Source organism: Takifugu flavidus, unplaced genomic scaffold, assembly GCF_003711565.1.
Source record: "Takifugu flavidus isolate HTHZ2018 unplaced genomic scaffold, ASM371156v2 ctg301, whole genome shotgun sequence".
Classification (NCBI taxonomy): domain Eukaryota; kingdom Metazoa; phylum Chordata; class Actinopteri; order Tetraodontiformes; family Tetraodontidae; genus Takifugu; species Takifugu flavidus.
Window position 1 is genome coordinate 17,910 of NW_026621940.1, and position 24,200 is coordinate 42,109.

A 24,200-nucleotide genomic window follows, 5' to 3' on the forward strand; every position below is an offset into this window, starting at 1 on the left:
ATGTAAGCGCTAACGGAGGCGAAGGTCCTGATGTGGTCGCCGCATCTCATGACTCCACGTGCATCGCGTCTTAGCGGCGTCTCACCTCTGCACGTGCACGTTGTGGTTTTGGGGCGCGACGCCTCCGTTTAAAACCAGCAGCAGAATCGTGCTGATATGAGCAGCAACACAGGGAGGCTGCCAAGGACATTCAGACCATTATTCTATATAATCCTTCCAGCAGGAGCTCCAGACTTGGCAACGTATCCCGTTTAATGGAACGAGCATTAGCTCCCCGCACACTTCCGCGTGCACACTCCCTTTTTTGTTCTTGATTAAAATATCCTGCACTATTTCTGCAGACTCCTGGAGGAAACGCTGACGAAAGAACACGAATCCGCCCGTCGCCTCAATAAAGTGAATGAGTTCCGTCCGTCTGCTTGTGTGTGTTTGCGTGTCTGAAACGAGCCGTCTGATCTGGCACAAAACGTCGGCCCAAAGCAGGGAAGTGTGACGCGGTGCCACAGCTCGCAGGGAGGTTCCTTCCTTCTTTTCTGCGTGCGTTTGAACCCAGCGCCCTCGTGTTTTGGAGCCCAGCTTCTGATTGGCTCCTCGTGGCCCGAGGCAACGCGAGGCCTCTGCTCCCCCGCGTTTCCTGTTCCCACTCTTATCCGACTTATCGGCCGTGCGCGTGGCCGTGGAGCCGGGTGGAGTTTAGCATATTTTCCTTGCGCGGCGTCCCTGCGCTAGCGAGCCGAGCTCGGCGTGATCGATGCGTCTAATTTCACATGTTCATAAAGGCCGTTCTGGTGACCTTCCAGGGCCCCTCCCAGACGCACCGCGTGACTGACCAGCGGCGCCAGGCTGGATCCGTGCACGTGTGAGCGTAGTCCACCTACGCCGGCTTGATTTGCGCGTCGGCTGTAACGTGATAAATTGGCGTAAATGTGCCATCTAGTGTAAAAGGTGTGATGTCACGCCGCCGCACGGCCCCTCCCTCCTGTTAGCGAGCATCTGCTTCGCTTCCAGATGTTCCGTTAGCTTCCGGAATCGCGCCGCCGACAGTCGCTTCGGTCCCGAACCCTTCAGGCGTCGATAATCACGCGCCGGCACGTCTGGCGTGGCGAAGCGCCGGCCGTCGGCTCTGGTTTACAGCCGCGGTGATCGAGGTGGCGCTGAGGCGGAATGCTAAATGAGATTTAAAAACGTTACAGTAGCGAACCTGGCAACTTAACAGGCCTTAACGGGGCAATAAAGGAAGGGAAACACGCGGCGCTTGAAGGGAGGTTTTATCACGGACACCCAGCGAATTCCTCGGAGACCGTAAAGCCTTTTACGCCGCTCCTCCCGGAGGCTTGGATGTGACGGGGAGAGTGATTAATTTAGCCAGTGCTTAAGGTGGGAACGGTGTGGCGACCGGCGCCGTGATGAATGCATGGTGACAGTTGTCTACAGCGCTGTGCGTTACGCCAGCCCGCGCCGCATTCCCTCTGACAACTGCAGTCAGACGCTAATGCATCATATTACTTTCCTGTCTGGTGCGATCAGCGGCGAACCGGGTATTCGCTGATATTTGTTAGCAAATGAGGTGGAGGGGAGGCGATCTCTGCCGCTGCGCTGCTAGCTGCCACAGATTATGAGCGTTGTGTAGCATCGCACTCACCAAAAGTAGCATCGGCGGCGGGCAGATATGGTGTAGTGACACTTGCTTTCCTCTAGGGGGAGATAGGTGCCCCTCGGGCCTGTTTCTACAGGTCAGGCCCACAGGGGTGGACCTGTAAACCGGTCCTGGTTCTGGTGTTCAGCACCACGGACAGAGAGCATCAGCAGAAAGGAGATCTCTGTCGTGTCGAAGCAGCAGCAGCTTCAGCGTTAGCATAAAGGAACGCTGAATCGTGAGTGTTTTCCTTCGGAAGGTGACGGATTTTCTATCTCTGACGATCTCGCCGCTGTTGTGGAGGGTTAAACGGGTCAGCCCAACCTGGCTGCTGTGAAAGAGCTGAGCTGAGATGTTTGGATGTGAGAGCTTCACTTTAGCGTCGACGTTTATCCTTCACATCACCACGTAGAAAACGCGCTCTGCAGCGCTCCTTTAGCTTCACAGTTACGCAGAAAGACAACGTGTGCTTCAAAGAGCAGCGCGACGGTAAAATGACCCGTCATTTTGTTGTGAATGGAAACGTAAAGAAGTCCTGGTCTGCTGAAATTGTCCTGTAAAGTCACAAACTCAGCTGTTTTGGACGAAACCAAAGGTTCAGATTTGCAGCAACGCTCTTCTTTTCCTTCAGTTTTGGATGAAATTCCAACATTCTACCGCAGCAACGGCAAATGCCGACCAATCATGTGGCTAATGTAGCCATTTCTGGGCGGTATTAGCAGCAGTGAGCAGCGTTATTAGCTTGTGTCGGGGTTGCCGCGGTGACAGATGTTTGTGTTGGATCAGCTCTGCTGATTTCTACCATGTTTACTCTTTACCTTTATTGGCAGGAAAAGAAAGTGCAAAGCAGCTCCGGAGTGGTTCACGCAGAATAAAGGTGCATTTAAAGCGCTGCCATATTAAGAAAAGGACCCTGGAGCGTGAGCAGCTCTGCTCAGGCTGGTATTTGCTGAATGAAGGAGTCATTTGGCGCCGCTATAATGCTGCTGCTTGCTCTAAATTGTGCCCCCTGTTCTAAGTGAACGTTGTTGCCAATGATCTGTTCTGTCTGTTTGCTCTTTGTTTACTTCCTCGGCTTAAACGCCGGAGGAACGTGGCTCGTCTTCATCCCCCACAGGGACAGGGGGTGTCCAGTGACCCCCCGCCTGAGGTGAAGACGACACGCTTGGAAATGGTCTCTGGCGTGAGATTAAAGTGGGACAGTCGGCCTGCGGCGGTTTAATAGTCCCCTCTGGGACGTGTGCTGGTTTACTGTTGGACTAGAGACATTTGGTGCAGACCACCTCCATTATCAGAGCCGAGGTGGCCCCCGCCGCAGCTGAAGAGGGGCTTCAGAGAGCAGGAGGACTCTGTCCATCAGTCACGCAGCAACTGTCCCCGTTAGAGACCAGGTCTGATGAAGCATCTCCGGGAGGAGATGTGGGTTTGACGGCGGACGTGTTGAAACTAGACTCACGCTAGCAGTTAAGGGACCACGTGGAGGCACAATCACGTCAAATGTCGTGAACTCCTGGCTTCGTCTTGACCTTTACGTGTCAAACTGCCCTCTTAGAGATGCAAAAGGGTGAATACGGTGTCCAGACACGAGCCTTTTCGCCGAACCCGTTCGTTTCCCGTCTAAAAATACCTAGTCCCCGCGTCCACATATGTGGACATCACATTTTGGGCTAGATTTCCCACAGTAATTAATTCTGCTTAACTGGGTCCTGATGGCCACATATGTGGACACTTACATAGGACAGCTCACATTGTGGAGGAACCCCTTGCCCAGGTCGAATCCCCGCTGAACACACGGGGGCTGGCAAGGTTGGGCTCGGCTCGGGGACTCTTACTTAGAAGAGTACTCTTACTTAGAAGAGTACTACACCATACTGTGAAAACTCAAAATGGCGGAGAACACGTTCGAAAATTCCGGTAGCAACTCCAAACAAAAACATCGACCAGGTAAGAAGTCCAGTCAAATTTAATGGCTTATTCTTGTTTAGATTTGCATATAAGCATTGTAAGTTTGCTATGGTATGCAAATTTGACAAAGTTTAGTAAAAGTAACGATGTAATATGCTGCTAAACACGATGTCCACATATGTGTACATTGGGACCGAACCCCTATTTTTTTCACTTGTGAAAAAAAGAAAAAAGCACTGAGGCTTCACCACTTCACCACTTTCCTAACAATTGTGTCGAAAAAGATTCAAAGCTTCGAGACTTCAGTGATGGGGACATCTGGTGGACAACCGAAGCCATAGAAACCTCCGAAGAGCACGACTGAAGCACCGGCACTGTTTCAATCCCATGACGCTAATAAAAGTTCATTGTGTGGTCATCCAGGTGTTTTGTTTATCCATACCAAATAATGATTATATTCCATTACAATAAAATATGCAGATACTCTAAAGATAAAGATAATGGTTTGTCATTTGTCTTATGTTTGATTTGGAATGATTTTTCACAGAAGCAGAACAGTTATTTGTCCTCACAAACTCTAGAACGTCGCTTATTGGTGATACTCGCCATGAAACTTGCCAAAATACTCTCACTCTTCAAATCTCTATCTCCTCACAAACCAACAATTTTATTTCCAGAGCGATTTTCTCTTCAAAGAGCACTTGAATTGCTCAGTGCAATGGATGGGGACACGTCAGAATTAGATTTATCTGACAATGATGACGACATCCTGGATGCCAGTTATCAACCCCAACCTCAGGAGCAGAGCAGCACTGAAGATGAGAGCAGTGGTGATGAGTACCACATCCCACATCCCACTGAACAGAGCAGGGGACGTAAACGTCTCCGTGGCGAAGATAATGGTTAGCAAAGACTTAGTGGATATTTGTTTATTTTAGGGCTTTAGGGCTAAGTAAATGTTTTAGAGGAGTACATAAAGGTACAGCACCATTCAATGTTTCTAGCAAAATGCCAATTTTCAGGTTCAGGCTCTGGCGCGGCCAGATCCAACACTCCCAGGAGTAGCTGCCGAACTCGGCATGAGGCTGATGGCTCGAATGATGGCCCAGAAGAGCCAACAACAGGACCAAGCCCTAATCCCAAGCAGGGACAATCTTATAAAGGTAATAATAATAATGGTTCTTATTTTGGCATGCCTTGAAGGCAAATCATAAAATTTCATATAAATGTTCACTCAGATTCAACTATGTTATGCACTAATACACCTCAGTGAATTGCTTGTGTGAGTCACTTCGCAATAAGCACAATTTGTATTTTGATTCTTGTGCAGGACGTGGAATGCGCTGGAGGGCAGCTCCATTTATGCCCAACCTCATGGATTTTACGAATGAGGATGAAACGGAGCATGATCGGAATGGCTGGACCCCACTGAACTATGTGGAACAGTACATAGATCACAATTTGATAAAAAAACATAGCTGATTGCACCAACGCTGTGTCACTGAGTAGGAGTGGGGACCTACTCAGAACATCAATAGATGAGGTCTACCATTTTTTTGGTGCCTGTATCCTGATGTCCTGTCTCCCGTACCCCAAAATAAGGATGTACTGGTCCAGGTCCATCAGTGTCAGTCCCATAACGGAAAGATTCACTCGGGACAGATTTTTCAGGCTGAGGCAATCATTAAAAGTCCTGATTGATGATGATGTGCCAGAAGACCTCAGGAAGCGGGACAAATTTTGGAAGGTGCGACCTTTCGTCGATAGGATTTTGCAAGGCTGCAGGTCTCAGGCTCGGTGTCATCGTTTTTGAACCACACAGCGAAGCTAAATTTAACGTTTTATTGGCGTTAGCGTGATTTATTTGACCCAGTAACGCGGCTATAAACGTCCCCGACCGGTGTTTGGGCCCAGATGTTATTCCTGGTGTTGTTTGAAGAGCAGTTTAGGGTTCCACAGTAAAGGTTCTTTAATGACTGAACATTAAATGAAGCTGTAGCACCTCCTCCATCAAGCTGCAGGGGTGGGGGAGGGGCGGCGCTCTGGTTTGGGAGGCAATTAAGACGTTCTTCCAGCAGATAAAGAAAGAGGGAGTTAATTACAGAATGAATGATGATGAGATTGCTACCATGCTTTCCATAATAGCGGGATCACAAATAAATAAGCCGATGTAAATCGCGCTATCCATGCCCCATATTTACTCCAAATCCCATTTAGCTGTCCTTAATGAGACACGACACTTTGGCTTCCTGATAAATAATGCTGTGTTTACAACAAAGAGCACTTCCTGGAATTGAAGTGGATCAATTCCACAATGGATGCGGATTGAATGATGGATTTATTACGTTTGTTAATCTAAATAAGGAGGCGCGAGCGTACGGGCAGCAAGAGAGGCCGCTTGAACTCGGAAGAGACGCAGAACGCCGCCCCACGCGTGCACGTGGGGGTGCACGTGGGGTATTACTCGTGCTCGCTGTCCCCTCTCACAGATAAACAGGGAACCTTTGGCACGGCGGGCGCGACAGGAAGGAGCAGCGAGTGCTTCCCTGTGCTTCACGCGGATCCCGTTCGGGTTCACCTTGACCTCCGCAGGGTGCGTCCTGGGCGTTGATTTGGCGAGTGCATATTCACCGCGGCTGCCTCCCTTTTCACAAACCATCCACTCTGATCCGTTTTTCTGAAGCCTGCACGGCCGCAGACCTGCTAAATAGAAATATGGCAGGGCGAGGAGAAGAAAGAAGCTGCTGCACTTCATAAGGCAGGATGACAGGCCCTTCGCCCCGGCCGGCCCTGGAGGGATCCCTTAAGCTTCAACGGGGAAACTCTTTAAGAATCTGCAGCTAGCATCAGCGGCGGGAGGGAAGTGAGCTGTGCTGGCTCTGGTTAGCGCCCGCTAACACCCTCTACAACTGTGATGTCGCTGCAGAAACGTAGAGGAACGACCTTTTCTTCTGCGCCCCTCTTCATTCTGAATTATTCACGCACGGGGGAAATTCTTAAAGCGTGCGGCTGTTGGCAAATATTGAGACTTTTTAAATCCAACACCAGTCTAACAATTATAATTAATAATCAGTCTAACACCACGTAGTCTTTTATTCACCAGATGAATAAAAATGCATCCATTCATCATTCCCAACAGGCGGTGTTTGATTAGAAACTCTTTCTGAACTCTGGTGCTCTGAAACATCTCCGCTTCCATTTTCAGCTGTTTTTATTCTCAATAACATCAAATCATCCATCCATCCAAATCGTGGTCCTGTTGGACCACCAAAGGACAAACACTTTCCATTTAGCACGGACAAAAAACCCAAATCCTGTTTAGCAATGAAGCTGTGGGGAGAGTTTGAGGAGCGTTTCTGAGGAACACGCTGCCATATTGGGTCCAAGCTGCTGGGGTTTTTGTTGTTTCCAGGTGAATCGGTGGGCAGCGGCGTTACCGCCTGTCTCTGCCCCCCCCCCCTCTCTCCCCGTGGTCGTGGTCACGCCGGGCATCTTTACTGGTCCCATTTTAAACAGGTTCTGTTGGGAACAGGTGTTCTCCAGAACTGTATTCCAGGCTGCTGTGCTGAAGGGCTGTTTTCAGTAGCAATAGAGCCAGAGTGTGCCTGCTCCATATGAACCCCCCCAGGCCGTGCTTTCCTCCTGGCTGAGCCATAATCAGCTCTGGATGGACTGGTTCACGCTTGGACTGAGTCAAGATTTGATAGCTTGACTGATTCTTACAGTTTTGGATCAAACCCCCATCTGCTGATTCCAGGAGATCTTTAAAGGATCTCAGAGCTTCAGATTTATGAAGCCTGCTCAGCCCCCGGCAGCGCTGATGAAACCATTTCATTCCTTCACAAAAGCAGAACATGAAGCTCCAGAAAAGGTTTTTGGATCAAGTTTCCAACAGAACGAGGACAAGTGGGTAAAAGCGCCACTTTAAAGCCTCCAGGCCTCAGAAAACATCCACCTTTAGGATGCCTGACTTTAGAGGATCGTCGGTTCGCTCCGAGCACAAGAACAAACATGTTTAACCTCAGTCCAAGAACATCTGACCTGAAATGATCAGAAACCTTCAGCGTAAAAAGATGGTGGAGAGAAAGCTGCTGGGAGGTTCTCAGAAGAGAAGTGGCATTAAAGCCAGCTGGAAGAGTCCAGCCTGCTTCCTGCTCCTCCAAACAGGCGTCTCCACACCAACACTGAGGAACACGGGCTTCTGTTCTCCTCCTTCTTCTCTTCTGACTATTGTGTGTTTGATGAATGCAGCATCCACTCACTGCCCCCCCCCCCTCATTTACACTGCTCCTGGTTTCACAATGCTCCTCAGACAGATGCAACCAGAGACACTGATGCCGTCAGACAATAAACCTGAGTGTTGTTGTGTCCGGTTATTAACATGTTCCATGCTTTTCCTTCTGCAACAGTTCATCACACCTGCTCAGGGAAACCTCGGTGTAAAGGAGGTGAAGCCGTGCCTCAGTGACTCTACTGTGGTGTTTTAGAAACTAACAGTTATTAGATGAATATACAGTGTGCACGTACGCGCACACGTGTGTATAAACACTTAATACACGCGTGTGCGTGGATGTAGACTTTTTAGTACTTTGGGTTCATAGACTTTTTAGTATTTTGCAGATACGTGTCTGTATATAAACCAGATCCTCCTGTAATAAAGAACTAAAGGCTGACTGTTGTCACGTGACCTGTCTCCGTCTGTGTCCGATGATGGAACCTGCCTGGAACATCTGGTCCACAGAAAAAGCAAAACAGCTCACAGAACTGGTCCAGTTTAGACCCCAAAATGACAATAAATAATGAAAATGTGTGACGCAGTAGAAAAATGGACGAACTTTCTATTGGTCATTGACAGTTTCAGTCGTCATCAGAATTCATCAGAAATATTCAAACCAACAAACTACACACAGAACCGCAAAGTTTAGAGCTTAAAGGGAGCGACAGGTGAAGATTTAAAGCTCAACGCAGCTGAAGAAGTTCCAAAAAGGAGAAATATCATGTGGTGCTTTACCGCCACCCGGTGGACACGCGTGGAACTGCAGACAATAGTTAAACGCGCTCCGACACATTCTGACCTCTGCTGCTCCTCCTGGACTCCAGGGCTGCAGAAATATGCTGCTTTTACAAGTCTTTCAAATCTGTCAAGCATCATAAATCTTATTTATTTATTTAACTAAGTTAGTCAGTTTTCATTTAAATGCAAAAACATATTTAGGGCATTAAAATAGCAAAACAACTTTTAATCTTGAACCCTCCCAGAATGCTTTTATAGTAGTGGAATATTAATCAACAGCCATAAAGTTGTTCATTAACAGAGGAAAGAGGAAAGGACAAAGTATTCCGTTCAGACTGAGCAGGAAGACTGAAGACCGACAAGGTGAGTGTAAACGAAGAGCATTATTGAAAAGAATTGACAGTTGTGTTTGGAGATAAAAATCAAGATTTGAAAACATTTTTGTTACTATTGAAGAGCTGCATAGAGCTGAAGAATTCTTGGCTTAAGAAAATTCAACAAGACTTCATATTTAGTTTTAGCACAAAACATCGTTATACATTATAAATGAAGAGGTCTTATTTAACTTTCTTATAGTCTGGCTTTAGTTATAGTTGAATAGTCTTTCTAAGTGAAGTTTAGTTTATTTTTCTGCTCTTTGTTACTGATCCTAAAAGAACTTTGAACTTTAAACCCTCCCAGAATGCTTTAATGGTAGTAATATATACGCCATAAAGCTGTTGATTAGGTTTTAAAAGTGAAAGTATTCTGTTCAGACGAAGCAGGAAGAGCAACAAGGTGAGTGTAAAGTGAGTATTATGCTGTTAACGTTGTTAGAGAGTCTTAACAGGTATTAACAACATTTTAAAACTTTTTTGTGACAGGTGAAAAGCTCTTAGAGTTATTAGAGCTGTTCAACAGTCCAGGTTACAGCTGGATATTTTGGTATTACCTGTCAAACAACATCTAATCGTGTGCAAGTTAGCATCTCTCAGCCGGACCAATTTAAGACAATAAACTAAATAAATAAATCCACACAGGATCACAGGACACCAACAGGATTTTGGGTTCATGTTGCACGTTTTCTCCCAGTGGTTTATTGTTCTATGTTGTGGAACCACTGTGAAAGAAATGCAGGAGTGGGTGTCATTTCTTTCATCTATTTTAAATAGAGCAGTGATCTTTGAGGACTTGGATCATAGAAATAATTGAAGAGGGGAACAAAGGAGGGAAGTTAAAAAGTCCTGACTAGTATGTTTATGTAGCACCAGATAATTTAGTGGCTGAGCTGAAGACAGTCCTTTCACCATGTTGGCCTGTGGAAAACCAGTGTTGTCGGGCCGATGGACCAGCAGAGTTTTGACCTCTAGGTCAGGCTACAAATGTTTTTTCCAGCACCATCATGGTTGGTGAGAGAAACATGATGCGCCTGATCAAAAAGCTGCTTGTAATCTGACAGACGAGCCATGATGAGATGTCAAGGTGCGTTGTTGAAAATGAAGATCCTCTTCTTGGAATCCTGTCTGAGATGACAGAAGATGATGCTGCATTTGACCCACTTTGATGATGTGATGACGTATTCTGTTTAGTTTTGAATGCATTCTCATCTTATTTGTTGAATTTAATGTTGAGAACTGACATCTTGAAAGAATTTAGGTTTTCTTGTAAACCATAACCAGATAAAAAATGATTTCATTTGTATTTGTGTGCGTCCGTCTAATGCCACCGCACCTTCTGAAACACCCAGGAGAAACATTTTTTCCACAACTATTTATATTTAACATGGTGTAAACTTTTAAGATGTCCCAAAACTTTTTTCCAATATATATGTGGCCTGTATGATGTACAGGGTGACATCATATAATAGATCTTGATGTGAATGAGCCGACAATACGTCATTGGACAGACCTCTGCTTGTCTTCATGCTGAGAATCATGTTCTTTAATCTTCTTTTCTGTGTCAGCAGACTGTTCCTGCTTAACCATTTAGACTCACATTTAAAAATGAGCGAATGTGTGATGGAAGAGGAAGAGAGAGCAGAGTCCACAGTGTCCAGCTGTGTGTCCATGAAGAGCGACTTGTCCAAAGACAAACCTTACAACTTCGGTATTGGACCTCAAGGCTCACCTTTAAAGTAAGGTTTTCTGAACCACAACTCTGCCTTAGAACATTTCACAACCATACAAAACATCATTTTGTGGGTATTAGCCTCCACTATCGTGAAAAATGAAATTCATCAGGTCCTTAAAATGAAACGGTGCACAGTCCTTTCACCATGTTGGCCTGTGGAAAACCAGTGTTGTGGGCCCGATGGACCAGCGTCCCTGTCGTTGCCGGACCACCGTTGGCCACCAGTTGGGTTTTGGGATCAAAGTGGGGGCGTTTCCTGTATCCGGTTCTCCTCACGGATCCATGACTACAACATGTTGCTGCAAGTGCAGAGACGTTTGCTCTGGAAAGAACTTTAGAGCACATTCAGTGCTGCAGGATGAGGGGCTGGAAAAGGTGCCAGTTCTTTTCTCACTGCAGGGAACAGTTAAAAAAAGCAGCTTAAACTCTGAAAACATGAAAATGATACAGAGACATCATTGATTTATTGATTCAGTTGTTATCCAGAATGGATTAGAAATGTTCCTGTTTGATAAAAATGCAGTGAATTGGGATTATTGAACTCCAACCTCTCCAGATTATTTACCTTCATCACAGTCTCATCACTATTTCTGATGTTTCCTCAGGATGGACGAGGACAGAGCAGAGTCCACAGTGCCCAGCTGGGTGTCCCTGAAGAGTGACCGGTCCAAAGATGGAGGAATAATAGACTTCAGAAGTTCAGAGGAAATGTAAGAAAACTAAAGCGTGATGATGTGTTGTGTGGCAGCTGTTAATCACATTAACAGCAGCAGGTTGTGAGTTTATTATTGGAGATGTTTAACACTTAAACCTCAGACAGTCATATAGTTACAGACTTAATGTGAATATTGTTGATTAGAAACAAGAATCATGTTTAAACTGAAAGATGAATTCAGACATAAATGCTGGAACAATATTGAGTCTTGATCAGGTTCTTTCATCCTATAAATCAAAGGACTAATAGAGATGTGTTTCATAGTGAGAGGGGGGAGCACATCCTATCAAACTGGGACCAGTCAGCTCCACCAGGAGAGTCCTCTTGTTCACAACCTGGAAGCAGATCTGGAGATGCTGAAATGAAGCCCAAACAAAGTAAAACTGTTCAATATGAGATTTAATTTGTGATGTCATGAATTTGTAGTTGTGTTGATGATTTATTATAGATGGAAATCATTGGTTTACTTATGTTCAGGAAGTGATCTGCAGGAGGTGATAGAAGGTCATAAGATGAGTCTGAAGAGAAGATGTGAACATGTGACTGAAGGAACTCATGAAGCAGGAAGTGGAACCCTGCTGAACAAGATCTACACTGAGCTCTACATCACTGAGGGACAAAGTGAGGAGGTGGACACACAACATGAGGTGAGACAGCTTGAGAGAACCTCCAAGAAGAACATCCAGGACACTCCAATCAAGTGCCAGGACATCTTCAAAGTCTTATCTGAGCAACAGAGACACATCAGAGTGGTTCTGACCAACGGTGTCGCCGGCGTTGGAAAAACCTTCTCAGTGCAGAAGTTCAGTCTGGACTGGGCAGAAGGTTTGGAGAACCAAGACATCAGTCTGGTGCTTCCGCTCTCATGCAGGGAGCTGAACTTGATCAGAGATGAGCAGCACAGTCTTCTCTCACTGCTTCATGTTTTCCATCCAACATTACAGAAGATCAGAGCAGAAGATCTGACTGTCTGGAAACTTCTGTTCATCTTTGATGGCCTGGATGAAAGCAGATTTTCACTGGGTTTCAACAAGCATCAGGTCATCTCTGATGTCACACAAGTATCGTCCGTTGAGGTGCTCCTGGTGAACCTCATCCAGGGGAACCTGCTTCCCTCAGCTCTCATCTGGATCACCTCCAGACCTGCAGCAGCCCATCAGATTCCTCCCTCGTGTGTTGACAGGATCACAGAAGTACGAGGCTTCACTGACTCCCAGAAGGAGGAGTACTTCAGGAGGAGGTTCAGTGATGAAGATCTGTCCAAGAGAATCATCTCACACATCAAGGCCTCCAGGAGCCTCCACATCATGTGTCTGATCCCAGTTTTCTGCTGGATCACTGCTATAGTTCTGGAGGACATGATGACCAGAGACCAGAGAGGAGAGCTGCCCCAAACCCTGACTGACCTCTACTCACACTTCCTGAGGGTTCAGATAAAGAGGAAGAAGCAGAAGTATGGAGGAAAGCAGAGACCAGAGGAACTGACTGAGGCTGATAAAGAACTCCTTCTGAAGTTGGGTCGGCTGGCGTTTGAACATCTGGAGAAAGGAAACATCATGTTCTACTCAGAAGACCTGGAGCGATGTGGACTGGACGTCTCCGAGGTGTCGGTGTACTCAGGAGTTTGTACAGAGATCTTCAAGAGAGAGAGTGTGATCTTCCAGAATCAGTCTACTGCTTTGTTCATCTGAGCATTCAGGAGTTTCTGGCTGCCGTCTACATGTTCCACCGTTACACCAGGACAGACACAGTGGTTATATATCAGTTCCTAGAATATTCGAAACCAAACGACTTTTCCTGGTTTTCATGGTTGTTTACAAATAACGATCCAGCCACATCTCTTGATGCTTCCTCAGGAGAGCACTAATGAAATCTCTCAAAAGTGAAAATGGCCACCTGGACTTGTTTGTTCGCTTCCTTCATGGTCTCTCTCTGGAGTCCAATCAGAGGATCTTGGGTGGACTGTTGGATCAGAGGAACAGCCACCCAGAAACCATCCAGAAGGTCCTCAACAACCTGAAGGAGGTGAACAGTGATAAAATCTCCCCAGACAGAAGCATCAACATCTTCCACTGTCTGATGGAGATGAAGGATCAGTCAGTCCATCAGGAGATCCAAGCGTTCCTGAAGTCAGGGAGATATCAGAGAGGGAACTGTCAGTGATCCACTGTTCAGCTCTGGCCTACCTGCTGCAGATGTCAGAGGAGGTTCTGGATGAGCTGAACCTGCAGCAGTACAACACCTCAGATGAGGGACAACGTCGCCTGATTCCAGCTGTGAGGAACTGCAGGAAGGTCGAGTAAGTAAAGATTTTGGGGCCGGACATCGGCGTTTAAATCAAGCGAGTGGATCATGTCAGGTAGCAATACCCCCTCCAGTGGTCATTCCTTCAATTCTTTATCTCCATTGCAGCGTCCATAAATTAAAAACAACAACAATTCATCCAGAAATGTTCAACACTGGCTGGATATAAGTTCAAAGGTCAATCCAGACAAACCAACATAAGGCAGGAATAATAGGAGCCACAAGTTAACTGACTATCATGAAATTACTGTCATGTCATTAAATCACTTTTGTTTGTTTGTATACATCGTATTCTAACGACAGAAAAACACATTTTAACTAATGACACGTGACTATTTTGCTTCATTTGTTCAACGTAAAAACAGCCGGCCTCGTTGGTTTAAATGGGTGTTTTAGGTCTTTGTGGCGGTTCCGTTTGGAGCCTTTATGTGACCCACAAAGTTGTTTGAGCCTTTCCACACCCGTTAGGTGGCAACTTCATCACTAGCAACAAAAGGTGCAGTGAAAATGATTTGAAGGGAAACAGGCAGATAGAACAGAAGCTGAGGGCAATCGATGCAACCAGAGACTCTGATGTCATCGATCGGATCGCTGAATTAAGACTTGACGCACCATCGTACAAATTGGATGAAATGCAAAATATCCAAAGAGCCGATAGACAGATAAAAAGATGCACGTTTCTTTAAACCATTTGCTACAATCATTTTAAATATTGAGTAATTATGAGCTGTTCTAAAATAAGACAAATGTTGAGAATAATTCAGTTGCATTTCAGATCTGATGGTCGTTCAAACTGTTGCTCTACGGTGTTGAATTTAGCTTTTCCAGGAAATGAGCTACATTTGTGTTGAGGTCGATTCTCAGATGAGTTGATGAGAAATCCCAAAGTTTGACTCACTATTTTTGTTTCATACACAACAGACTGTCTGGTAGTTTTCTTTCAACGAGTGATTGGAAAGTTGTGGCCTCAGCAATGACGTCAAACCCTTCTCATCTACGGGAGCTGGCTTAAGATGGAACCAAAGCCTGACAGATGCTGACGTAAAGTTACTGTCTTCTGCAATGATGCATCCAAACTGCAGACTGGAGACGCTCAGGTCAGGAGGCCTCTGTTGCTCTTTTCTAATTTCTTTACATTTTCTGCTTTTCTCTTCATTTTCTGATTTAGAAATGTGTTTTTATTTGCCCCATTTATTGCTTTTCCAGGCTGTGGGACTGCAGTTTATCAGAGATCAGCTGTGACTCTCTGGCCTCGGCGCTGAGGTCCAATCCCTCCCATCTGAGGGTTCTGGACCTGAGTAGGAACCAGCTGAAGGATTCCAGCAGTGAAGCTGCTCTGTGGTGCTCTCCAGGATCCTCTCTGTGAGCTGGAGACTCTCAGGTCAGTCAGAGATGATCCAGTACTTTCCCAGGTGTAACTAGTTAGACAATAAATGTTTCCATGTTTGATCTTTGTTATAAACGTAGTGTTACAGTTCTCAGAAAAAAGACCACACAGGACAGATTTGCAGTATTAAATTGGTTGTGGAAATCTGTCCCATGTGAGGATGGTCATCAATGACTAGAAAGGAAGTATCAGTTGTAGATTTGTCTTGTTTTATTTTAGGCCTCAAACCGCCACAAAACCGCCCAAAACTACCAATCAGAAATGGTCCGTCCTGTCTTTTAAAGATCAGAAGGAAAACTAGAAACCCCAAAAAGAAAGCTGCTGCAGTGTGCCATGCCCCTTCTCTCCTGAGAAAAGCCATCCCAAAAAAGAGAAAAGCCCAAGTGTGAAGTGAGCACCCTGTTAAACCTTGGTACCAACCGCCTGCCTAGTCATTCTCATCTTAGGTGGCTTCATTCCAGCCAGAAGCCCAAACCTGCCTCCCTCTTAAAGGGGCAGCAGGTCAGTCCAACCACAGAAACCTTCATGAAGATCTGAAGCTTTCAGCATCCACAATTGTTGCACCTCACTTCCATTGGAGTCCAAATCAGAAGTCAACAAGTTGATTCTACACACCGATTCTACACAATGCAACCATTTTAAAAAGGTTTCCATCCATAAGTTTTCACACATTTTTAGATAAATCTGTTTGTTCATCGCCTCCTTCTGTTGTAATGGTCATTAAAGAAAATGACCTTATTTGAGTTTTTCTCCTCACAAATATGACTTTCTATGAACGATGCAATAAATGCAGCTGCAATCTAAGACAATATGGAAGTATGTGTATATAATAGTAGTGGAAGTAGCTCATAAAATAATACATTTGCTCTTCTCATCGAATCTCTCTATGTTATTAAAAAAAACCTGCTCTTAGTCAACAACATCTAAGACATCAACCAAAAATCCCATTTTCTACAATCTAATATAAAACAGTAGAGAAGACTCTTTCTGCAGAGACACTGGTGGCAGGAATGCAGAAGTATCACCTGCTCAACTTGGAAGGTGGAGCAGAACCACCAGCTGAGAAGGTCCTCAGCGAGAGGAAGTGGTGGAGAACCATGAAACTTGCTAAGCTCCACCTCAGCTCCAGAGACGGGCTGAGCTGGAGCTGTGGCACCAGGTATCGCCCAGAAGAGCCTCCAACAAACAAGCTCTTCTCTTGGGAGGAGAGGGCTTTGAATCTCAGCTCAGTGTGCTTGTCTCTAGTAGGTGGCAGCTGCACCTTTTCCTGAGCTCCTTGTTGATGCCCTGAGGGGAATTGATGCTCCTGCAATGTTTTCTGGCAGCATTGAGCTTGCAGTGGGGCAATCAAACACACTGTGGGGGGGCTCTCTTTCCTTCTCTCATCTGGAGAACAAGTGACACCAGCTGCCAATCATTGTTGGAGAAATGTGCAGTCAGGGGAACGATGCGTCCAGACTATAGCCACCCTTCCAGCATCCAGCAGTGTCTAAAACCTTTGATTTGGTTTCACCAGAGAGTGTAGGGATTGCAGGGTCGCTGCAGCATCGCCCACAAGCTATCAGGAGTGGGTCGCTTTGTCCCAACTCCTGACAAGAGTTGAGTGCTATTGAGAAATGTGGTCTCACAAACTTGGAAGGTATTTTGACCCACACACACTTTACATACGCTGTAGATCTTGTCCAACCGCCCTGAAAGAACCCAAAATAGGAACATACGGCAGATAAGCCGGTGCAGGACCAGAGGTTTGTTGCTTGTAAGCTGTGTTTTGCTCTGGTACATGTTGATTTTTATTTGTCTTCTCTCAAAATAATTGTTATTTTAGACTAAGGAGCTGCAGGTTATCAGAGACCAGCTGTGATTATGTGGCTTCAGCTCTGAAGTCCAACCGCTCCCATCTGAGGGTTCTGGACCTGAGCCACAACAAGTTGCAGGATTCAGGAGTGAAGCGGCTCTGTTCTGGACTGGAGAGTCCAAACTGTAAACTGGAGATGCTCAGGTCAGTCTTCATTTTTCTACCTATATACCAGCTGCTAAGATGGTGAAGTGAGGCTGTTCTCAACACTGCTGTGATGCACCACATTAAAAAAATTCCTTGTAATATCGTGAATTCAGGTCTGACCCAACTAAGAACTAACGTAGGTTTAGTACTGACGCAGATAACATGCAGACCTGCACCGTATAACCTCATCCTGCATTTTTCAGATTAGAGCTCTGCAGTTTATCAGAGATCAGCTGTGGCTCTCTGGCCTCGGCGCTGAGGTCCAATCCCTCCCATCTCAGAGAACTGGACCTGAGTCTGAACCAGCTGCAGGATTCAGGAGTGAAGCTGCTCTGTGGTTTTCTCCACTTTCCAAACTGCCGACTGGAAACTCTGGGGTAAACACCATTCTCAAAAATGTCCATTATTCCATCCGAGGGTCCTCACACTTTCTGAGTGTGTGTGTTGTGCCCAGTTCCTTCAGGAGGGAGGGCCACACGGGGACCACTTATTCATGATAAACTGATTTAAGGACAATGAAAAAGCCGACAGATGGTAACCAAAATTAGACAAAACTAGGTGAGGGTGCCTGGTAGACACCAGCCAACGAGGAGGGAGATGGTGAGGGAGACAGGAAGTCATCTAAGACAGGTTGTGCCTTTAGAGATGAGCCACAGGTGAGATGGATCTCCATGATGAGATGGGAGGGAAAGAGGTGGGAGAACCTGGGAAGAGTGAGGGCCAGAACAATATATATTCTCCTCTGGAACAGTGCAAACCTGAGAGGTTGGAATTGTGGTCATTACATATTACTATCATTTTTTAACCTGTAACTAAATTAAATATTTACAGATCATGCCTTTGATTAACCTTTCAGATTAATACTGGTTTCACTTATAACCTTATAAAAGTTTCCCTTCTTTATTTAGATTATGGAACTGCTGGTTATCAGAGATCAGCTGTGGCTCTCTGGCCTCGGCGCTGAGGTCCAATCCCTCCCATCTCAGAGAACTGGACCTGAGTGCGAACCACCTGAAGGATTCAGGAGTGAAGCTGCTCTGTGGTTTTCTCCAGGATCCAAACTGCCGACTGGAAACTCTGAGGTAACACCATTCTCAAAAATGTCCATTATTCCATCCGAGGGTCCTCACACTTTCTGAGTGTGTGTGTTGTGCCCAGTTCCTTCAGGAGGGAGGGCCACACGGGGACCACTTATTCATGATAAATTGATTTAAGGACAATGAAAAAGCCGACAGATGGAACCAAAATTAGACAAAACTAGGTGAGGGTGCCTGTAGACACCAGCCAACGAGGAGGGAGATGGTGAGGGAGACAGGAAGTCATCTAAGACAGGTTGTGCCTTTAAAGATGAGCCACAGGTGAGATGGATCTCCATGATGAGATGGGAGGGAAAGAGGTGGGAGAACCTGGGAAGAGTGAGGGCCAGAACAATATATATTCTCCTTTGGAACAGTGCAAACCTGAGAGGTTGGAATTGTGGTAATTACATATTACTGTCATTTTTTACCTGTAACTAAATTAAATATTTACAGATCATGCCTTTGATTAACCTTTCAATGAATACTGGTTTCACTTAGAACCTTATAAAAGTTTCCCTTCTTTATTTAGATTATGGACTGCAGTTTATCAGAGATCAGCTGTGAATCTCTGGCCTCGGCGCTGAGGTCCAATCCCTCCCATCTCAGAGAACTGTACCTGAGTGAGAACCAGCTGCAGGATTCAGGAGTGAAGCTGCTGTCTGATCTCGTAGAGAATCCACACTATGGGCTGGAGACATTGATTCAGTAGCTGGTAGAAGCCAGTCAACTCCCGCTCATCTGCTGCATCACTCACTGACCACTGGTGAAGAGCATCTGTGGAAACATCTGCCGTCTACTCCCTCCATAGATGAAAAATTCAGTTTTAAAAAAGCGCTGGTGGACTTTCAGGAGATCAGTCGATGGTCGACAAAGCAGAAGCAGCTTCGCCTTGAAGTTAAATTAGTTCCTGGTATCACACAATGCATCTTTATAAAGTTCTAAATGGCTCCTCGGCCACTCTTAGAAGCATGGAAACATTCTCTTAATTGTCTCTTCAAATGTCTGTATTATACGTTACTATTTTACATCATGCCTTCAGAATCTTTAGGGTTTAGTATTTACTGTCTCTGTGACATGGAGCATTGGAATATTTCAGCTGCAGCCAGCAAAAACCCATCAGAATGACGGCTATCGGTGGGAACCGCAGGTCATTTGACTTTAGTCAGTCTGTTCAATGTTATAGGATTTATTGCAATCTAATAAAAACTATGAATAAATGTGGGAAATAGGAAATAAAAAGAAGCAAAATGACCAAATAAATCTCCCATGAATACTGTAAATTTAAAGATGTCAAGAATGGAATATCAGCTTAAATTTAATCAAACATAAAGTGAAAAGGCCTCCTTTAAGTTTACTGCAAAAATAAACACTAAATCAAGAGCGACACGCGCCAAAAACGTCTCATTCTCTCTTCTGTCTCCACTCATTCTTTTATATTCTCTTAAGATAATGGGGACGGGGTCGTGTGATAACAAAACAACCTAATTGGGGACTATATTTTTGTTGCAAGAACTTTGGCTCTTCAGAAGTTTCTATGTTGGCTTCCACAGATTGTGCATCCACTAGAAACTCAGTGTTTTTGAGGAACTACCAGGAGTGGCTGGAGTGGAGGCCAATGACGCTATAGCTACATATAGCTACATATAGATCACCGTTATCCTCAACCCAAAAGACCACCAGTTGGCGCAGCAATACTAAAGATAGGAGGTTGTGGTCGTTGCGCAGACGCGGAGTGATATCACGCCCAAACGTGCCCTATGTTCTATATACCGTATGTTCGCGACCAAAGGGCGCACCGTATTAAAAGGTGCAGCCTCAGTTACGGGTGCTATTTCTGTATTTAACACATACGCGCTCCGGATTATAGGGCGCGGGCATGGTAAAACATACCGCTACCATAGCTTAAAACATGCATGCTAGCGCGTATTTAGCAATTTTGCGAAAGCCGGCAAGTCGAACAACCGACAACAATGTTTCCAAAATTAAAATTTTGGTATTTTTCGTATTTTGTTATTAAACCCCGGAGGGCTGAAGCAGGACCGCTGTTAAAAATGTATCAGTCCGCGCTTCCAGTTCTGGTGCAACGTCCAGTTCTAAATGTATGAATCCGCGTATTGACGTTTCAACGTCCCATCAGTAAAGGGAGAGATTTGGATATAGTCCCCCTGAGGTGGTGTTAGAGCAGTTCTTAACAACTTTCTCTTTGCCTGATAAGAGGTCCAAACATTATTTCACTTCCCTATAAAATACTCTAAAATTTGCCATTCAAGATCAGATACCACCTGGTATAATTCATCCTCTAAATTTTCACAATTTCTTATTCTGTCAGGCTGTTTTTAAACCTTTGGCAACATCAAATAAAGCACTCAACTGGTATTATGTCAGGCTGGTTTACATCCCATTAAAGAAGCCAGCAGAAATAAAGCACAACAGTTACACAGACTACGCACAATAATATAGGATATAAAAACAGTGTTGAGATGGGTTTGTGTCACTTTAGTAAAATCAAAGCATTTTTCTTTATGTGCCAGCAATGAACACAATCTAAGAAGTCTTTGACACTAAACATATGGAGCTCCTATAGAACAAACTAAAGATTTGTTGTTATTAAGATAAAGAATGCAACATTTCCCCCAGAGAAACGATGGCGATGGAAAAAGCCCTGGCTGTGTGTGTGCATCACAGCAGGCGTGGGTTCTCCTCTCTGGAGTCATGCGGGGCTCCTTTGAAGGGCAGATGAGGAGGTTGGTTACAGATTCCCCTCAGAAAGATGATTACGGTGCCAAAGGTCATCACCGGGGTAACCAGGAAGAGGCAGAGTGGGTCTACTGTACGAGCGATGCCGCTCCAGTTATCCTTCTCCTGTCAGGACCAGACATTTACGCCACTTTTGATCTTTTTAAATCAGACTTTGGGTTGAGGACTCTGTTTGAACCCTCTGAGCTCATTGTAGTCGTTCTTGTTGCGCATGTGTTTAATGATGTAGTGGCTCCATCCACAGCCGGCTTGATCTCTGCGTACAGCTGATGGCTCCTCCCTCTTCTTGTGGTTTCACAGCTCCACACAGACACCAAAGCTCAGAACTCAAATGAAGCTACTGATGCTTCTATATCTCATGTGTTTAAATGTTTCTGGAAACGTCCTGGCAGCGTGTGTGACTCGGGTCACCAGTCCGTGTCTCCCAGACTGTTTCTCAAACATCAGCTCACTGCGGGACTTCACACTGTCGTACTCCTCAGCCGAGGCAACGGAGCCCACTGAGCTGGATCGCCGCGGTAACGCTCCATCCCAGTACGGCTCTGCCTCAGCAGGGCGGGACATGCGCAAGATGAGGGGTAATCGCTGGAGGAAGAGCTGGCAGAAAAAGAAAACAGGATTTGGAACACTGATACTGATGTGTGTATGTCTGTGTGTGTGTGTGTGTGTGTGTGTGTTATAGTGGTATAGACCCAAATCTCCAGTTTTTAGATGGTGGCTCAACCAGATGTTGTCCTGATGTGACACAGAGGAACTTTTGGGCTTCTTCTCCTGGTGGAGCAGCCGATGTTCTTGTACGAAGCTCCCCAAACCAAGACGTATCCGAAGCGGGTTCGTCTGGTCCGGGTTCCCGGCGGTCCGTTATCGAGACCCGATGAGGCCGAACAGGTCGCAGCATTTGTGCTTTTGCCTTTATTTGAGCAGCTTGTCCCGGTTTTCAGAGGGCGCGGAGCTTTGCTCTGTTTGGAATTTAACGTGTCCCGCACCCCCCCGAGGGATCACGATCATGGGCTTTTAGCGAAATGAGATCCCAAAGTTTAGCTGTGTGCCCGTCTTAACACCGTCTGGTGGTCGGGTTCCGTTATTGGAGCCCTGATCTGAGGGGAGAGGGTTTAATCAAATAAGAGTGAATAAATAACAACGGGAGACTGAGGAATTAGCTTCTAACATTAGCATTTTAAGGCAAATATTAAAGCAGCCATTCATATAATTCAGGTCAAACCTGTTAGCGGAGAGGCTCATGGCTTCCAGAAACGGCATTAAGTCCGCAGACGAATTTCCAAAACTCAGCTACGGCGGCGGCGGCGCAGGCGGCGGTGTGGGAGGTTCCGGATACTCGCTTTCTCACTCCGCGAGCTTCCAGCATCAGCTGTTCGACGCCGCGCGCTCATTGCTGGAAGTGGGATCCGGATGAGTCACATGACAGAACTGGAGGCTGACATCTGGAGAAAAGGCACCGCGTCCCGGCTCGCACCGCCATACTGTCTTTTGAGCCACATTCCCATTTTTTCGCCACATTTTACTCCCGCTCGTGAGCACATTTCCAACAAGCATATTTTTTTTTGCTCTTTTCTATTGCCCCCCCCCCTCTCTCTTTCCTCCCCCTCCTCTCTCTTTCCTCCCCCCCTCCGCCTTTTTTCCCATTTTTTCCTCTTTTTTTTCCCATTTTTTCCTCCTTTTGCTGGTGTTTGAATTTGAGTATTGCCGCGGTGCTTCGGAGCGCCCCCCCCCCCCCATCCAGGCTTCAAGTTTCCAGCATGCAGTTGTTCTGGTCCCGGGGGCAGACGCGGTCTCACTACTGCACTTTTGTTCCGATCGAGCAGCTTTTGTCAGTATTGAGATTTTTCACGCGTTGATTGGTGGTTTTGAGACATTTTCCCCACATTTTTGTTCCTTTTTTGTTGTTGTGGTTGCTTTGGTTGCATTTTGCAGTGTTGCTTGTTTGCCTTCGAGTTTTGTGATTTCGGGTCGACCTCACCGATCCAGACCTTTGCTTTGACTTTCTTTCCTCTTTTCTTTATCTGAAGGAATCATTTTTAACCTGGTACTTTTCTTGCAGCTCGCAGGTTTGTCGTTTCTATTTTTATTTTTGGTTTTTTTTGTGTGTTTCACCTTTTTCGGTTTGCTTGTACTTTTGCTGGCAGTGTCAAGTCTCTTTTTTTCCTTTTTACGGATGTTATTTTTCCTCTAGATGATGCTGGGTGGACGAGGGCAGTTTTGATTCTTGGGGTTTTTTGTTTTCTGTGTCACCGAGGATGAACAGACATTTCCCCACTCGCAGGTATCTGGAACGAGTTCATGATTGACACCTTCATGTCTCTAATAAAGGTGATAAACGTGCACCTGTGGCTGTTATTTCGCAGGACTGGCACAAACGCTTCATCAAGCCTTCTTTATCAATGTTATCTGAAGGTTATCTGATCGGATCGATCTCTGCGTGACGCGACATGGCCGGTTCCAGACGCGGCTTGTGTGTTTTTATATTTCGGATGGTTGGTATTTTCCCGTCCTCCTCCTCCTCCTCCTCCTCCTCCTCCTCCTCCTCCTCCTCCTCCTCTCCTCCTCCGCCGCAGCTGAGGACCTGATGTAGCTGCAGGATGCGCCGCGCTCTCTCCGCACCATCCAAACGCTGCCGGACGCGGCCGCCGCGTTTCCGCCCGCGGTGAGAACGCGCGTCCTGCGCGGCGGTGCGCCTCCATCCCGCAGCTGGCCCCGGCTCGAATTGGCTGAGTCAGGCTCGCTTCTCGCGATGGTCACATGAGAGGAGAGGCGAGCTGACAGGGTTTAGAAAGTGGCCTAAGTGGTGCAAAGCTAAAATGTGACGCGCAGGGTGGGTTTTGGGGGCCGCGTCCCCCCTTTCTGGCTGTTCCTGGCGCTGGCTCCAGATGAACCACATTTTGCTGCAGTAGCACGATCAAATCCCAGAGTGACCACCCACCCGGAATAAGGCTGCTAAGTCATTAAACAGGCGGACAGGATTCAGCCTTTTAATGTGCAGCAACTCAATATTGGTAAGAAACTGATTCTGGCAATTAGGACGGTACATCCCATCATATATCGGAGCTGCTAGTGGGCATCGAGTTCCCTGAATGCAGATAAAAAGCCACAGGGGGCAGTTTTTAGGCTCAGTGATAAGGAAGAGCTTTGGGGAGGTGAGAGGATAAAAAAGCCATCTGGTCAGGGCAGGAAGAGGCCTGGACTCTTCCAAAACTTTCCAAAACTTCTTCAAGGCATCGAGCTTTGCTCCTGTTGACGTGCAGATGAGCCATCTGTTGCTAATGCTAATGCACAC

At 46.1% G+C, this 24,200-nt stretch overlaps 1 protein-coding gene and 2 long non-coding RNA genes across 20 annotated transcripts in view; all 3 read left to right on the top strand.

Moving 5' to 3' along the window:
* The window catches only part of LOC130520198 (ribonuclease inhibitor-like), a 50,743-nt gene that overhangs the window by 13,832 nt on the left and 12,711 nt on the right, over window positions 1-24,200 (top strand). For 4 of the 18 annotated variants that reach the window (XM_057023884.1, XM_057023887.1, XM_057023886.1 and 1 more), the window contains 2 exons: window positions 17,276-17,449; window positions 17,981-18,154. The exons of 2 other annotated variants lie outside the window; for them this stretch is intronic. In XM_057023884.1, coding sequence (XP_056879864.1) covers window positions 17,276-17,449; window positions 17,981-18,154 — 348 coding nt within the window. Of the gene's footprint in view, window positions 1-8,875; window positions 8,919-9,990; window positions 10,103-10,357; window positions 10,669-10,909; window positions 11,040-11,269; window positions 11,375-11,643; window positions 11,757-11,856; window positions 13,679-14,604; window positions 14,781-14,889; window positions 15,065-16,895; window positions 17,070-17,275; window positions 17,450-17,980; window positions 18,155-24,200 lie in introns of those variants that run through there. 12 more of the 18 variants (XM_057023873.1, XM_057023871.1, XM_057023872.1 and 9 more) reach the window with 9 other exon arrangements.
* On the top strand, window positions 18,691-19,535 carry LOC130520201 (uncharacterized). Its single transcript, XR_008948707.1, has 2 exons — window positions 18,691-18,988; window positions 19,047-19,535. It is a non-coding gene; the product is annotated as an uncharacterized LOC130520201 (long non-coding RNA).
* Window positions 22,674-23,248, top strand: LOC130520202 (uncharacterized). The gene is made up of 2 exons (XR_008948708.1): window positions 22,674-22,974; window positions 23,100-23,248. It is a non-coding gene; the product is annotated as an uncharacterized LOC130520202 (long non-coding RNA).